Genomic DNA, 18,195 nt, shown 5'->3' on the forward strand with positions numbered 1-18,195 from the left:
TGTAATGTAATGGGCAGCACAAATGTCTTGATACCTCAGGCTGTTGATAATGATCAGAGTGAATGATCTCTCTCACGCCCCCATACTGAATGTAACCCCAAATCATGACTTTTCCTTTACCAAACTTGACTGATTTATGTGAGAATCTTGGCTCCATGAGGGTTCCAGTAGGTCTTCTGCAGTATTGGTGATGATTGGGATCCATCAGAAAAATCCACCTTCTGCCACTTTTCCAAATGATCAACAAGAAGTCAAGTTATTATTTTTTGCTCTTACAACTGGGATCCACAACAAGACATTTTGTCAGGTAGTGTATATGCATGTAATCGGATAGAGTGTAACTCTGCAATTGGGTTTCGTGTTCTCACTTGTACTGCCTTTCCAACTGTGCGTGTCTCTGGGATCAGTCTGAGACTTCTGCCGTGCATGCAGTCCAGTCGCTGCAGAAATGGAGGGCACAGAACGGGCAGGACGCAGAGGAGCAGGATCTCGACGAGAACGCTGTTGTAGGACTTTAATCATGGCATCTTTCTCCAGCAACTGAGCATGCAAGTCCTTTATCCTGTGACATGGAGAACAAGTCTTATTGCACTCATATCTCAGGCCACTATCTAAAGACAACTAGTATTGTGGGTTGATTGACTTAGTTGATTCGGCTTAGTCCATTGATTATCAAAGGTCGCCACAGCGGAATGAACCACCAACTATTCCAGCATATGTTTTACACGGCGGATACCCTTCTAGCCGCAACCAAGTACTGGAAAACACCCAAACACTCTCACATTCATACTCGTACACTATGGACAATTTAGTTTACCCAATTCACCAATAGTGCATGTGTTTGGACTGTGGGGGAAACCGAAGCCACCCACGTCAACACAGGAAGAACATGCAAACTCACTTAGTACATTATAATACATAAAAAAATAAAAATATATTAAATATATTAAACATTCTACAAACATTTACACACATGGGGAATATTGCAGAGTTTACCTTTGCTCCATTTCCTGAGATTGACGAGCGCTGTGAATTCTGTTCTCCTCCTCATGCAGCCACAGAGAGCTGTCACTGTAACTGCCACTGCGAGAATGCTGGATTATAGTTGTATCTCTGAAAACAATACAATATCAGTATGTCATTTCTCACTCTAAACAAAAAAAAAAGTCAGTATTCGTAACACAGGCAGTGCAATTTCTTTAAAGGTGCAGTATGTAAGCTTGACACCCAGTGGTTGAACTAGGTATTGCACAACTTGTTCAAAACACATGGCAGGTTGCCAGATTGACGACAACAACAGGAGCGTGCCTGACTGTCAAGCCTAAAGCCAATTTAAACCGTGTTCTAAATAAAAGCAACGGCACACGACAGGAGTATTTTCAGTTTGAATGTCATTTCACGTGACATTTATTGCCATACTACTGAAAGCAGCAGCAGATAGTTCACCTCAGATCTGGAAAATACAATAAATCGTTTAAAATTGAGCTTCAGAACTGTGACTCACAACACATATCAGTGATTCAGCATCTACATTTAATAAAGGTAAAGAGGTTTAATGTGTATTAATTAGATTATAAACCTTACCATTGCGTTGGAGTGCAGTGAGTGCATATTCTGTGCTTCTGAATGGCTGTATTTATATTTCTGTCGCGTTTCGTCTGGTTAAAACAGCCTAATTGTGTATCACTCCAAATTTGCTGACACAGCGTGTTGTTAGGACACAGGGTTACAATTTAACCTGCTCACCTAATGTTTACATTCGTAATTTTTATGTTATTTGCTAATTTATAACCACTTCATGTGGAACTCTGAATCTGTGTCTCATTTTGAAGTGTACTACTGTCTACAGGAGGTCGCATTTCAGTCACGGACACATGCTTTCAGAGCCTGACTGAATGAATAAATGAAATATGCTGTTTTTTTGGCAACCCGGGGTGCTGAAATATTATTGGCTAAACTGGCATTGGGCGGGTTAAAATGACCAAAACAAAGACAGACGTTCTGGATAGTAACTCATTTTCAAAGCAGAATATCTGACTTCAGCATTGTTTTTCAGATGAGCAAGAATGTTCACATAGCATGTTTCTGAAATATCTGAAAACATATTATGGTGATTTTATGGTTTAGAAGTTTGAGCATTTGTATCTGCTTTTGGAGTGGTGGTCCATCTGTTGACGTCAACTTACATTTACATTTAGTCTTTTAGCAGAGGCTTTTATCCAAAGCGACTTACAAATGAGGACAAGGAAGCAACTTACACAACTATAAGAGCAACAATGAATAAGTGCTGTAGGCAAGTTTCAGGTATGTAAAGTGTAAGACGCAAAAACATTAGTAATTTTTTATTTATTTATTTTTTTGTAATACAGTTAGCGGTGAGGAGAGGTAATTGCAGATTAGGAAGGAAAGTGGAGACTAAATAGTTGAGTTTTTAGTCGTTTCTTGAAGACAGCGAGTGACTCTGCCGTTCTGATGCAGTTAGGGAGTTCATTCCATCAACTGGGCAGATTGAACGCGAGAGTTCGGGAAAGTGATTTCCTTTTTGGGATGGAACCACGAGGTGATGTTCATTAACAGAACGCAAGTTTCTGGAGGGCGCATAAATCTGCAGAAGTGAGAGCAGATAAGGAGCAAAGCCATAAGTCGCTTTGTAGGCAAACATCAGAGCTTTGAATTTGATGCGAGCAGCAACTGGCAGCCAGTGCAAACGAATGAGCAGCGGAGTGACATGTGCTCTTTCAGGTTCATTGAAGACCACTCGTGCTGCTGCGTTCTGGAGCAGCTGAAGACGTTTGATAGAGTTAGCTGGAAGCCCGGCTAGTAGAGAGTTGCAATAGTCCAGTCTGGAGAGAACAAGAGCTTGAACAAGGAGTTAAACTGCATGTTCAGATAGGAAGGGTCGGACTTTTCTGATGTTATAGAGTGCGAATCTGCAAGATCGAGCAGTTCTAGAGATGTGGTCAGAGAAGTTTAGTTGGTCAGCAATCGTTACTCCAAGGCTTTTCACCATTTTGGATGCAGTAATGGTTGCCCCATCCATCTGGATTGAAAAGTTCTGATGTAGAGTCAGGGATGGCAGAGATGGCAGGGAGCTTCAATAGCAACTACATATTAATATTTTTAACCACACCCCTTATACCATTTGTTTGCAAAGAGGGAATGATGTGCAAAATAAATTTTTTTGTGCAAAAATCAGTTTTTGTTAGTGTAGAGCAGTGCAGACAGAAAATAAACCCGAGAAAAATCACTGTATTTATGTACTGACCTCTGTGCTGCGGCTGTCGCTGCGGCTTCCATGGCAAAGTGTCTCATTGCGCTTTCTTCTAAGTACTTTTGCTCCCAACGTGTCATATCAGCCTCCAATCCCAGAATCCTTTCTTCTCTCTCCCTTAGCAAATCCAGTACAGCAGGAGCTGTGGACTCACCTGCGGTGCGGGAAACCGATATACCAGCACGCTACACCAGAGACAAAAAGGAGTTAGGTCATGTCCAATATATCACTTTTATGCTGGGTTCACACCAAAATTAAGGGAGTTAAGTATTTTTGTGGACAAGTTGCATGCAAGTCAATGTAAACGTGATGCCAAGGCGTTTGCCGTGAACATGCAAAATTAGCATCTTCTGCATTTTGTGTGAACCCAGCCATGTTGACCAATCAAATAGGAGAAATCAGCATGCATGCTGACGTCAAGTAAGTCCACATAACCACGCTATACCCAGTTTCAGTCACTCTGTTTTCATGTGAAACAGTGTAGAAAAAAGTGCAGTTTTGAAAATATCCGTGTTGGTGTGGACAGGGCCTTAATGTTATTGTTAGAGGTGCAGTATGTTTGACAACCTAAGGGTAAATCTAGGTCTTAGGGTTGGGCGATGTCGACCAATTTGGCATCGTACGATGTCTAATGTGAAACATCGCGATGGATGATGGCATCATCGTCATAGGTGGCGGTGAATTAATTATTTATGAATAATTAATTAGTTCATAATTAATTAGTTGTTTGTATACTACCGTTTCAACTAGCTGACCCACATAGTCTTTGTTTTGCCCATAACTAGGCCCACATGGAATCTGCGCGCGCAGAATTCCCCAGATTTTCCGCAGAATTCCGCAGATTTCTGCAGATTTTTAGCCCATCATTAATTCTGTTTATTTACTTGAGAATAATGTGTAAATCTGAATTTATTCAGTTTTTATTCAGTAATTAATTACTTTTTATTTCATATATTAAGGTTTTAGTTATGATACTCCGCTGGATACTCCTAAAATAATTCCGCAGAAATGCACAGATTTTTACCAGAATTCTCCGCAGAAATAGCAAAAAACGTCCACAGATTCCGTCTGGCCCTGCCCATAACCAAATCATAAATAAATAAAGATAAGTTACACACAAATTATCACCTGTCAATCACTTTTTCCGCAGGACTAGGCTGAGTGATCTGTGTCATTATAATGACACCACAAACTTGGTTGGTAAAAAAGGTGCACAGACAACAAGAACCAACCAACAGCTGAGGTTTTCACTAAAATTACTAAGCACAAGCGTGAAAGTGAAAGATTGAAGCAGTGTACTGATGCTGTGACACGTTACCTGATAAGATTCAAAAGACAGAAGAGTCGTTAGATAGACACTAGATTAATTAAATATCACGTTTAACAACTATTGTGAGACGCCATCCAGCGGTACATCCTTGATAAACTGTTTGACATGCACTGCTCTCTGGGGTTTTGTGCTCAAAGTACCCACTGACTCCTGGAGCTCAGAAGTGCATGTATGCTAGAGAGCATGACAGAGTGTGGCTGCGTCCGAAACCGCCTACTACTCAGTAGGTACTGCATTTGAATTTAAACGTACTACTCGGCCGTTAGAAAAGTACGTTCTATACAGTATGAATGTGAGAAGTATGAATGGAATTCAGACATACTACATCCGCCATTTTGTCATTGTCACTTGACCTACCTGTGTCAGTTGCGTTGCTTCACTCTCATTCATGAATTCTCTCGCGGGGCATTATGGGATAGCACAGCGTGCATGGGATGCACATTCCAGAATCACCGGCAGTAGCAAGTCATCGGGTACTTCTCGCATACTGATTTTCGAATTCATTCTATGAATTCGAAAAATACTACTTGGCTCGCATACTGATTTTAGCGTACTATAATATGGAAGTATGTGGTTTCAGACGCAGCCTGTGTGTGTGGTCACGTAATGTGTGTTTTCAGCGGACGAAGGGCTGTTCAGAAATGCTAGATGAAGCACCAGTGTGGACATGGATCATTTTCATTCTAAAATACCATCCTAAAACTAAAACGTAATAGTGTAAACGGGGCTTAAGTGTGTGTTTTCGCGAGCGGGTTGCTGCTGCGATGGGGGCGGGGCAGGGAATCACGAAGCCAGCTCAGCATCATGATGTCTATTGGCCATCGTCTATTGAGCCAACTCTTCTAGGTATTGCAGTCTTAAATCTAAATATCGGAGAGGGTTTTTTAACTTTGCGTATAATTTTAAAGGCTGCTATTGTCGTCTGGAGGTCACATTTTCGGCTGCGTCAGCGAACATTCTGACAGCCTTTAAGACTGAAACACTATTTTTACCAAGGCAACTCGGGGTGCTGAATTACAATTGGGTAAACTGGCAAATGACAACAAACATTTTGACATGACACTCACATTTTCAAAGGGTGTCCACATGTCTGAAATGAAATACACTGAGTATTTTGTACATCCCATGACTAAATCTTAACTTTCTGTAGCTTATTTGTAACATAAAAAGACAAAAGCTAGTCTTTAGGAGTGCAACACCAACACCAGCATTACTCGAATGAATACATTTTCATTTAATTCACAGACCTGTTGTGTTCGCAGTGAATCCACTTCTCGTTCCAGGCGAATACGTAGACGTTGTTCGAGCTGTTCGCGTTTTTCACATGCGACCTGGAGCTGTGCTAGTGCCTGCTGCAACCGTTCTACCCGCTCCACATACTTCTGCTTTTTACTCAACTACAGCACACAGAGAGACAGAAAAGACTTTATTTACTCGGAAGACTGACTTTAGTGGCTTATATAAAGTTGAGGGATAAATTATAAGCCCTATTCTTTCTCAAATATATTTCCCAAGTTATGTTTCACAGATCATTATGTAGACTAATCGTGTTAGTTTTAACAGTATGGTAAACACTCACCTCTTCCTCCAGCTTGATGACTTTACTCTGAGCATTATTCAAAGCTTGCTCTAAGATCTCAATGTGCCGTCTCTGATCTTCATTCATTGTTCGGAGATTCGCTGCCTCTATCTGTAATGTTTCTAGGTCTTTCTGGCTTTCTCTTCCTGAGAAACAAAGAAAAAAAAATGCAAGAACTTCTCAGTTTCAGTGTTTGACTAGAATTATTACACTGCATTCTGATTGGTCAGTCGCGACTTTATAAGGTATTTTATTCCCAGATAACAACCGATGAATAACACAGGCTAACACGGGAACTTCTAATCATCTTAACCATCAGTGAATATGTTCACATCAATATACAGTATATACAGTTTTTCACAGTTTGGCGCCATCTTGTGACTGAAAATATGTAGGTTAATATATGCTCCATTTAGCCATTTTCATTTGTTTGCAAACACCATTCATTCATTCATTCATTCATTCATTTTCTTTTCGACATAGTCCCTTTATTACTCTGGGATCGCCACAGCAGAATAAACCACCAACTTATCCAGCATAAGTTTTATGCAGCGGATGCCCTTTCAGTTGCAACCCATCTCTGGGAAACACCCATTTACACTCACACACTACGGACAATTTAGCCTACCCAATTCACCTGTACCGCATGTCTTTGGACTAAGGAAAAGCGGAGCACCCGGAGGAAACACATGTAAACACAGGGAGAACATGCAAACTCCACACAGGAATGCCACTGACCCAGCCGAGGCTCAAACCAGCGACCTTCTTGCTGTGAGGCGACAGCACTACCTACTGCATTCTAGTAGTATACACTAGTAAATCTGAGTAAGGTAACTGTTATGCTGTGTTCACACTAGACGCGGCATGCATGAATGAATCGCGACATTCGCGCACAAATAGACGCGTGAATAATTTGAGTTTACTCGCTTTATTCACACATGAAATTTACTTCACAATAGATGCGGATACGTGTCATGGGCGACTGTCTGCCCGGTGACTCTAGCTTCGTTGCTAAATGGCTAACATGGATTTTATTGAGAGAGCATTAATGCTTTAGGAAGGCTGAAAAACAGCTTATATTCGTTTGGCGCTTTGTCTGAGTGCACTGGATCCTTTCAGAGGTGCACCCAGCTCTGTGAGATCATCAACTCCTCCAGAAACTGTAACTGGAGCTTTCAGAGGTGCTTAAGACTGAGCCGAGCCAAGTTTGATGAGCTGTTGTCCGGTGTTGGCAGGAGCATTACCCTTCAGGACACCAACAACAGGCGCTAAGTCATAATCAAGCCTATACTAGAGCAAGCTCCTGATTGGTTAAAGTGAATGTCCGCTAAAGTTAAGGATTTCCAATTTGAACGAATCCTGCGTCAGACGCGCTTCATTCATGCAAATAGAGTCGTTCGCACCGCAAGATGTCTATTCGCATCTTTACAAGGCCGGAGCAAGCTGAACTGCCGCTCTAGGCAGAGGACGATCACGCCGCCCTCAACCCCAATGTGAAAACGAAAGTGATTATGAAAATGAAGTGAGGTGTCGTAGGCCTCTTTTCCGGCGCTTTATGCTTTATGTTTCACTTCTTTGGATGTACTAAAAACATTGTGACAGCAAGAATACAGCTCAGAGAATGACATTTAAGTGCAAGTGAGATTGAAGTGCAATTAAAGGTCCCGTAAAGTGCTTTAAAATCTGCTTTTTTTATTCTGTTTTGATGTAATCTCGACTGAAAATGAAGAGAGGGTGGGACGGAGTAGCTCCTCTCCTTTAAAATAACAGCCAGTAGTGTTTTGTTTTTATAACAGCTTTGCTAGTTAGAGTGCCTGAGCTCCAGCGCATCAAATGAGAAGCGTCTTGAAGGGGGCGGGGCATGTCAGATACTAGAGAGCATTTGATTGGCCAGGATTTTTATAAAACTGAAGTATGAACGTGAAATAAATCGCCATTTAGGCGAAAGTGACAAACTACAAGCGTCGGATGTTTCCATCAGGTTTATATCTTCTACACGTGAATTTTGGCACTGTTTTGGAGCGCACTAGCTTATAGATTTTCTTAAAACTAACATACTGCTTGTAACAGCTAAAGAACTTTATTTGATCTTCACAGGACCTTTAAGGGAGGGATGGAGCGACTAGACACATATTGCATTTAGGCAGTGAAAAACTTTGAGTTGACATTTCTGCAATAATATAAAACAATGCAATAAAATCTCACTCTGTAAAAGATATAACGGTCCATCATCTTGTCCCTCGAGCTCCTGACTTTCCAGCTGTCGACTGGCTGTTTCCAAACGCTCTGAGAAAACACAGGATAACAACATTAAAAACAGATTCTTCTAGAGCAGGCATGTCAACCTTAATTGACCCTTTGCTAAGCCACACCCAAAAACCGATGTCTGTATGGTGGTTAAATGTGCAATATAATTCACTTTGGGTACATTTAAAGGCAATATTTGGTCACGATCTTGTGTTATTTACTCCAGAGCAAATCGAATAGAGTGCAACATTCGCATGAAATTAAAATGTACTAACATGTACACAATGTCAGTCTAATGGTGAACAATTGATCGATGCAAGTTAATCTACTGTTTTGGTAGTCTTTAATCAAAATCTTACTATTTCCTTCTGCTCAAGAATGGCCGTCCTTCTCTGATGACATCAGTTTATAATAATAATAATAATAATAATTATACGTTTGAATTGTATAGCACTTTTCCAACATACATGCAACTCAAAGTGCCTCACAAACAACAACAAAAAAGTATTAAAATAGACCACATAAACTTGCTACACATACTCAGATAAAAGCATTCATGTATACAAAATATAAGCATATATCCACATGATCACGCACACAATAGTCCTTCCATATGCAAGCACACACCATACATACACACATAAACCTACAACAATATAGATAAAATGCATACACCTTAAAAGCTTGTGTATTCAAACGCAATTTTAAAAAGATGTGTCTTAACACGCTTTTTAAAAACATGAATACTAGGGGAGTCTTTCACTTTATGAGGGAGACAGTTCCAAACTTTTGGAGCATAATGGCTAAAAGAAGTGCCGCCAGATCGCATCAGGTTTACAGAGTAAAATTCTAAAAGTCCAGCGCTAGAAGAGCGTAGCAAACGGTTTGGATTATATTTTGATAAACAGTCGGAAATGTAGGAAGGTTTCACGTTGTGAAGTGCTTTATAAACCAATAAAAGAATCTTAAAATCTATTCTTCGGTGCACGGGTAACCAGTGTAATTCTACTAATACGGGTGTGATGTGCTCTCGTTTCTTTAATTTCATTAAAACTCTGGATTTAATTTCATTAAAACTCTTGCAACTTCATTATTGAACCCTTAGGTAAACCAGTATAAATAGCATTGCAATAATCAAGGCGAGAGAAAATAAAAGCATGATTTAATTTCTTGGCATCACAAAAAGAGGAAAGAACGAATATGATGCATTAAATGCATCATATGATAATTATGATGCATTAAATCCAGAAAAGTTGGGAAGACTATCCTGAAGTTTCAGAATTTATGTTTTATATGTAATAGCATGCCTCGTTCAGCACTTCCCAATGTACATTTTCAGATTTAGACCGTCATATCTTTCTTTTTCTGTCCAGGTGATCCCCAGCTGCCTTTGTAACATTAAACTCTGGACACTGTGGAGGCCACTTCATGACTGAATGAAACTTAAAAATTAGGTGCTTTCTAGAAGAATGCTATAATAGAATTAAAGGCAGCATTCCCAATCCCATCAATCCAGAGAACACAGCCAACACCACTGGCAGAAATGCACCTCCAAACCAGGACAAACTCCTCCGTGTTCCACTGAAGGCTACTTGAGCTCACTCATCCATCCATCAATCTTCAACTCTCTTAAGAAATCTATTCTGTATTTTTACAGAATGCAAGAAATAATCCCACACACCACACATGTGTGCACAAACATGTTCACGGCATAATTAAAGATTACAATCTCACCTCTTAAGTCTCTGTTAAAATCATGAAGACGCCTGATCTCCGCCTCCAGTTTGTTCCTCATGTTTTTTTCCAAACACTCGCGTTTGGATGAGCTCTTGACTAAACTCTCATGTGCCTCGGACAGTCGTGCAACCTCGATCTCCAACTGCAAATGTTCAAAGAAAGCCCCAAAATTACTGAAACTGTATTTAGTTCGAGTTGCAGTCATAAAGAGCATCCGGAAAGTATTGATTGCGCTTCACTTCCACGTTTTATGTCACAGCCTAATTCAAAAATGAATTAAATTAATTTATTTCCTCAAAGTAACACAATACCCCATAATGACACTGTGAAAAAAAGAGTTTATTAAAAATAAAAAAGCTGAAAAATCACATGTACATCAGTAATCACAGGCTTTGCCGTGAAGCTCTAAATTTAGGCACATTCTGTTTCCACTGATCATTCTTCGGATGTTTCAGCAGCTTCATTGGAGTTCACCTGTGGTTAATTCAGTTGATTAAACGTGATTTGAAAAGGCGTACACCTGTGTATATAAGGGCCCAGGGTTGACAGTGCATGTCAAAGCACAAACCAAGCATGAAGACAAAGGAATTATCTGTAGACCTCAGAGACAGGATTGTTTCGAGGCACAAGGCTGGGGAAGGTTACAGAAACATTTCTGCTGCTCTGAAAGTGGAAGATGTTTGGACTACCAGGACTCTTCCTAGAGCTGGCCGGCCATCTAAGCTGAGTAATCTGGGGAGAAGGGCTTTAGTCAGGGAGGTGATCAATAAACCGATGGTTACTCTGTCTGAGCTCCAGCGTTCTTCTGTGGAGAGAGGAGAACCTTACAGAAGGACAACCATCTGTGCAGCAATCCACCAATCAGGCCTGTATGGTAGAGCGGCCAGACGGAAACCACTCCCTGCCTGGAATTTGCCAGAAGGCATCTGAAGGACTCTCAGAGCATTAGAAACTAAACTCTCTGGTCTGATGAGACTAAAATTGAACTCTTTGGAGTGAATGCCAGGCGTCAAGTTTGGAGAAAACCAGGCAGCGCTCATCACCAGGCTAACACCATCCCTACAGTGAAGCATGGTGGTGGCAGCATCATGCTGTGGGGATGTTTTTCAGCAGCAGGAACTGGAAGAATAGTAAGGATAGAGGGAAAGATGAATGCAGCAATGTACAGAGACATCCTGAATGAAGACCTGCTTCAGAGTGCTCTTGACCCCAGACTGAGGCAATGGTTTATCTTCCAGCTGGACAATGGCCCAAAATACACCGCCAAAATATCAATGGAGTGGCTTCACAACAACTCGGTGAATGTCCTTGAGTGGCCCAGCCAGAGCCCAGACCTAAATCCTATTGAACTTCTCAGGAGAGATCTGAAAATGGCTGTACACCATTGCTTCCCATATAACCTGATAGAGCTTGAGAGGTAATGCAAAGAGGAATGGGCAAAAATTCCTAAAGACAGGTGTGCCAAGCTTGTGGCATCATGTTTTAAGAATACTTGAGGCTGTAATCACTGCAAAATGTGCATCAACAAAGTATTGAGCAAAGGCTGTGAACACTGATGTACTTGTGATTTATCAGCTTTTTTTTTTTTAATAAATTTGCAACAATTTCAAAAACTCTTTTTTTCACATTGTCATTATGGGGGATTGTGTGTAGAATGTTGAGGAAATAAATGAATTGAATCCATTTTGGAATAAGGCTGTAACAATGAAGCTGTAAAAGTGAAGCGCTATCAATACTTTCCAGATGCACTGTATAATGCAAAAATCTGTTTTATAAAGGGTTTAAACACATTTTTGGAGAAACGGTGTGTGAATATAACCAGCCTATAATAGTAAAATGGATAAATTTTTATAATCACAACTGATAAAAACAGTCGGCAGAAACACTTTGATTGACATCTCCTTTGTACGTATCATCAGAAGGGAATGCCCCGCCCACTGTTGACCATTTCTCCCTTATTAGCATAGACCGCCACTAGTAAGTAGCAGTCCACCATTACAATTTTGAATCTGCCGCATAGCTCCACCCTATTTTGAAAACAGCACAATCTCATTTGAATTTAAAGCGACAGTCACCAAAACCCCACAATTAGGATATTAGCTCAAATGGGTCAGTTTCAGAGAGTTATAAAACGTTATCTGTGTGTTATGTTGAGCTGAAACCTCACACAAACACACACACTCTAGGGACATCAGAGACTTATTTTACATCTTGTGAAAAGGGGCATAATAGGTTATTTTTATGAACTGCTTACTGTATGCAGTAACTATCCTGTAATTAAAATATAAAGATAGACTGACAAGCAAACAGGCAAGTACCTGCTGTAGTTTGCTGGCCTTCTCGTTTTGCTTGTGAAGTTCTAGTTTAAGGTTTTGGTTCTCTTCTTTCAAGCTCTCCAGGATCGGCTTGGCATGGCTGACAATAGCAAACGTTTCCCCTTGGAAAGGCTGCCTAAAAGGGGCCACACAAGTCGACAGTCCTTGAGTCACGAATCCAGTCTGAGGTGGAGGAAATGCCAGTGACTGAGACAGAGATACAGCCTGATAATTTTGCTGAGAAGCCTGTGAGGTCACGGGGCCGGTCTGTGTCTGGAGATGTGAAGTTGAAGGATTGTGTCTGAAATACAAAAAAGAGAATGAGTGAAAAATGAGAAGGATAATGTGCTAACACTCTTCATAAATAAATATAAACCTGTAACTGATTAATGCTTCATTTGCATTGTTATGGTGGCTTGAGAAACATACTGTTATACTACATTCGGGGTTGCCAATCTCGTTCCTGGAGGTCTGGTGTCCCTGCAGGGTTTACTCCAACTTGCCTCAACACACCTGCAGGGGTGTTTCAAGCATACCTAGTAAGACCTTAATTAGCTTGTTCAGGTGTGTTTGATTAGGGTTGGAGCTAAAATCTGCAGGACACCGGACCTCCAGGAACAAGTTTGGTGATCCTTGTACTACATAATCTTATTGTTCTTCTTCTGAGACTAATTTCTATATGCATTTCCTCCTAGACCGTTCACATTACAATCACCAAACTAACTCCAAACTGGTCAGACTTGGGGTTTTCCGAAAACTGACCTGGAAAATTCCCATCGACTTAACATTGGACCAAACTTTGTAACCTCATAACTTTCCACCAGACTGTTATACAGACTTAAGGTTACGCTCATATAAATCAGACTACCAATCTGCCAACCACTGATGACCATTCAACTTACTAGCCACACTCTAGCAACCACGTATTGCACCCTAGCAACTGACCCATAGACTTCCATTGTAAAAAAAACTGCCATTGACTTTACATTGGACATACTAACACTCTGCTGAAAAATCCAGCTTAAACCAGCCTAGGCTAGTTGGCTGGTTTTAGCTGGTTGACCAGCCTGGTTTTAGAGGGGTTTTGGCCATTTCCAGGCTGGTTTCCAGCCATTTCCAGCTAGGTTTTAGCTGGTCTGGCTTGAAAATGACCAGCTAAATCCAGCTGAAACCAGCTTGACCAGCCCGGTTTAAGCTGGACATAGCTGGTTTTGGCTGGGCTCCCATCCTGGCTAGGCTGGTCAAGCTGGTTTTAGCTGGTCATCTCCCAGCCTGACCAGCTAGACCAGGCGGGAAATGGCTGGAAACCAGCCTGGAAGTGGCCAAAACCCCTCTAAAACCAGCCTGGTCGACTAGCTAACCAGACTAGGCTGGTTTAAGCTGTTTTTTTTTTTCAGTAGGGCAAACATACTAACATACTAGAAACAAGCTAATGCATACAATAAACATGCTAATTCATACTAAATTCTTACTAACAACATGCTAGTTTATACTAGAAACATGCTAATGATATGCTAATTTATACCTTAGCAACCAGCTAGCAATTAATCAGAACACCTTGGAAACCGCCTAGCAATGCCTTACCAGCCACTCAGAACACCCTAGCAGATTGGTAGTCTGAGTTATACGAGCGTAACCTTAAGTCTGTATGACAGTCTGGTGGAAAATTATGAGATCACAAAGTCAATGGGACTGATCCAAATTTTCCGGGTCAGTTTTCAGAAAACCGTAAGTCAGATCAGTTGGAAAAGTGGTAATGTCTGTTTTCATTACCTTTCTATTCCTCTCTGTGGTGCTGTCTCCATCACGGCTGCTGTCAAAGTATCACTGAAGATTTGTGCCTGTTCCGGAGATGAAGAGTTTGAGTGTAACATGGGCGAAAGCGCAGTCTGTAACTTAAACTTGAAGGGATATTCTGGGGGAGGACCTCTTTGATCCAGAGTCCACAGTGACGAGGGTGGCGGTGGAAGTTGTTGGTTACTATTTGAGGTCTTACTAGCTGACGAAAGGGAATCTGCTGTATTATCAGCCCCAAAATGAACAGTGTCTCCTGTGCAAGGTGAACTGAAAGGTCCGATGCTTTGCTTAGCACCACTGTATTCTAGCCTGAGTTGCATGATTCTTTCGCTCGGTGAGTGAACGTGACCCTGGTTCAAATCTAACACACCTTCCTCCCAGAGAGATGCATCATCATTGAATCCTTGTTGAACCCATGTTTGACCTTCCACGAGGTTCTTCGTGGGAACCGTTGAGAGAGACGTGGATGAGGATGAAAGTGGAGCAGGGGAGGAGATTGAACACGGGTTAGAAAGTGATGGCAGATGGGAATGTGAGCCTGTCGGACTTTCAGACATCGCCGAAGGCTGGTTGTGTTGCTGCTGACTTTGGTGGACAAGGTTTTTAGGGGTTTCCTTATAAAAGACCAGATTTGGAGTTTGTTGTGGATTATTTGAAAGGTTTTCTCGATCTTGAAGACTCTGGTAGTTGTGGGTTTGACACAGAGGATCCATCAGACTTTGCTGTCCTTTAATCTGTTGAGATTGGATTTTAGCCTCCACATAGGATGGAGGCTCCAACAGGTCGATCTCAGGCAAAGCTTGGTCTGCTCTACATGCACCAACACCAACAGTCTTTTCCATGGTACTGCTGTCTACTTGATGCTCCTGACCTTGTGGTTCCTGTCGCGACTGAAAGTGTAAGGGCAAAAGCTGATATGAATATGCTACTTGACCCTCTTTTTGCAGGAATGGGTTCTCTGTGGATGTGGGGCTGCTTGGCACCTGAGAAATGTTTTCTACCCCTCCACCATTTCCACTCGTTGTGTATCGCAGATGTTCTTGCATAAGCCTCTGAAGCACGGTTCCAGGCACACTCTCCTCAGAACCGTGCATATCTGCTGCTGCAGGGGTGGACAAAATGTAGCACGGATACGTACTCGGGATGCAGTTATCTGCAAAAAAAAAATGAGGAGACACAAATGATCAAATATTGCTGCATAAAAATCTACTGCAGGGGTGTCCAAACTCAGTCCTGGAGGGCCGGTGTCCTGCATGCTTTAGATTCAACCCAATTAAACACACCTGAACCAGCTAATCAAGCTCTTTCTAGGTATACTAGAAACTTCCAGGGAGGTGTGTTGAAGGAAGTTGGAGCTAAACTATGGAGAAGACCGGCCCTCTAGGACCGGGTTTGGACACCCCTCATCTAGAGCAGGGGTTCCCAAACTTTTCAGCCCGCGACCCCAAAAATAATCATATCAGTGACTCGCGAACCCCATTTTTCAAGGTGATGTAAATATGTAAACGTTGCAGACACAACTATAGGCAAATATAAACATGAGCTTATTGACAACACAAAAATGCAACAGTCTATTAGCCATATAATGTTTTTTAAAGTCATTTATGGATTTAATTACATTTTGCTTTTAAAATTAAAGGCTGATGGCTGATTGTTACTTTTATGTTGTTGTTTCTTTAATGCAACTATTAACTATATTCTGTCGGTTATGAATAAAATATGGTAATTCTGATAGTTTAATCAAATTTATTTGAGTTTTGGATATCACCAAGCGACCCCTTGTCATTGTCCCGCGACCCCCCAGGGGGTCCCGACCCCCACTTTGAGAACCACTGATCTAGAGCATGGGTACCAAATTCTGTTCCTGGAGATCTACCTTCCTGCAGAGTTCAGCTGCAACCTTGATCAAACGCCCCTGTCTTTAATCACCAAGTGCTCCTTCAGATCCTACTTATGTCATGGTCACTCTAGAGATTGTGCTTGCGAAATTCTGTTGTACGGCACTTTAAAAAGAGGCGGGATAAAGCAAGTGATTGGTTCATATTTTAATATTCTGTCCAGAGAGGTCATGTTTTGATCTTCGATTGATCTCACACAATCACATGATGCGATTTCGCAGGTCAGAGTTCACCAAGCTTGAACTTTGCAACGCAGCGAACTGCGAAACTTGTTGCCCAAGCTTGTATTTTCGGTCTGACGCATTCGCGTGCGTATGAATGAAATTCTATATGGAGTGAAAAGTAGAGGGTGACCGCGGCTTTAGTTGGTTTGTGTTGTTTTTGATCAGGGTTGGTGCTGACCTCTCCAGGAAGGCAGATATACAGGAACATGATTGGGCATCACTGATCAAGACTTGTGATTGGGGTTATCAAAAATATCGACTTCGGAACCAGTCGATACCGAGATTTAAAAAAATCTCAATTTCCTGCTAACATCTGAGCATTGTTGATGCATTATTAAACAAAGCTGTTGGTTGTTGTGTTCACTGTGATAGACAAGGCTTTAAAACGTTTTCAATTGGTGATTAAGAGTGCATTAAGAGTGGTAAACTGATGACCTACATGGCCAATCACAGTCATATCTCTTGAGCACATGAACACAATAGCCAATCAGCAGTGTTTAAGAACGTTAATTCCTTACATTTATATGGCACTTTTCTGGCACTCAAAGCATTTTACACATTGCTGGGAATCTTCACATCAACCACAACAAGTGTGCAGCATCCTACATCCACCACCAATGCGCAGTATCCACCTGGATGATGCGACAGCAGCCATATTGCACCAGACTGCACACCACACACCAGCTTATTGGTGGAGAGGAGACAGAGTGATGAAGCCAATTATGACATGGGGAGGGTTAGGAGGCCATGATGGACAGAGGCCAGTGGGCAGATTTGACTCTTTTTGAAGGACATCCTGGGATTTTTAATGGCAACAGAGAGTTAGGACCTCTGTTTAACGTCTCATCAGAAAGATGGTGCTCACTGAGCAGTATAGAGTCCCCTTCACTATACTGGGGCATTAGGACCCACACAGACACAGGTTGAGCGCCCCCTGCTAGCCTCACCAACATCACTTCCGGCAGCAACCTAGCTTTCCCATGTGGTCTCCCATCCTGGTACCGACCAGGCTAATCATGTGTGAGTTGCTGAGAGCTAGCTGCAGGCTAGCTATATTTTGTACTTAGACATATTTTGTAATTTTGTACTATAAATGAGGAAAAATAACAATGTTTCGTGACAAAAAAAGTCTGCACATTTACAGAATACAACATACTTTGTAGAAATTCTGTGAATTAAACTGCACAACCAAAAACAAACAATAATAATCAAAAAGATATAAGTTGGCTCTCAATAAAACAAAAATGATTGGTTTTATTTTATTTTATATTTTCACATTTAGGAGGAAAAAGTGTCGTTATGGATCTGACATTTCTCCGTTATGGATGTGACGGATGTGAAATTGCTACTTGTGTGACTTTGGTAAATCAAATAGAATAGTTTGAAAACATCGACAGATGCATTTTTGAGTATTTCTTAAGTACTGTAAAATACTTGCTTACACAAAAAACCCAGAAACGGTTTCCAAATTTTGGTGAAAACTCCATTTTTTTATAGCAAGGTTGACATTTGCATAGAATTGCTCAATAATATCTATATTATTAATAATATCTTTATAACTGGTTAATATATATTCACTTTAACTTGAGAAAGCAATTTAAGAGATTGAGGTAAAGTTTTATATTCACACAATTCGTTCAGTGACAACTTGTAACACTCTGCCTATATTGTTTACCATGGTACTTTGCATATTCGGTCTGAAATATCATGTATGATTGAAAACAACATTAGCACTATTTATTTGACTGTGAATGATGTAGTTGGATAGTCATTAATATGATTTCACCATTTAGAATT

At 41.1% G+C, this 18,195-nt stretch overlaps 1 protein-coding gene and 1 long non-coding RNA gene across 5 annotated transcripts in view; one reads left to right on the forward strand and one right to left on the reverse strand.

Moving 5' to 3' along the window:
• Positions 1–18,195, reverse strand: part of amotl1 (angiomotin like 1) — a 314,310-nt gene that overhangs the window by 293,917 nt on the left and 2,198 nt on the right. For 2 of the 4 annotated variants that reach the window (XM_087283487.1, XM_087283486.1), the window contains exons 2-10: positions 14,253–15,429; positions 12,483–12,780; positions 10,162–10,306; positions 8,386–8,466; positions 6,181–6,326; positions 5,849–5,998; positions 3,266–3,456; positions 997–1,113; positions 369–562 (exon numbers count right to left, since the gene is read on the reverse strand). In XM_087283487.1, the coding sequence (XP_087139613.1) occupies positions 369–562; positions 997–1,113; positions 3,266–3,456; positions 5,849–5,998; positions 6,181–6,326; positions 8,386–8,466; positions 10,162–10,306; positions 12,483–12,780; positions 14,253–15,370 (2,440 nt within the window). In that variant the 5' untranslated portion in view covers positions 15,371–15,429. Of the gene's footprint in view, positions 1–368; positions 563–996; positions 1,114–2,416; positions 3,457–5,848; positions 5,999–6,180; positions 6,327–8,385; positions 8,467–10,161; positions 11,778–12,343; positions 12,781–14,252; positions 15,430–18,195 lie in introns of those variants that run through there. The other 2 variants (XR_015508885.1, XM_087283488.1) reach the window with 2 other exon arrangements.
• Positions 1–18,195, forward strand: part of LOC147833556 (uncharacterized) — a 486,957-nt gene that overhangs the window by 13,237 nt on the left and 455,525 nt on the right. The gene's annotated exons all lie outside the window — the stretch shown is intronic.

Source organism: Danio rerio, chromosome 15, assembly GCF_052040795.2.
Source record: "Danio rerio strain M-AB ecotype USA chromosome 15, GRCz13ab, whole genome shotgun sequence".
Classification (NCBI taxonomy): domain Eukaryota; kingdom Metazoa; phylum Chordata; class Actinopteri; order Cypriniformes; family Danionidae; genus Danio; species Danio rerio.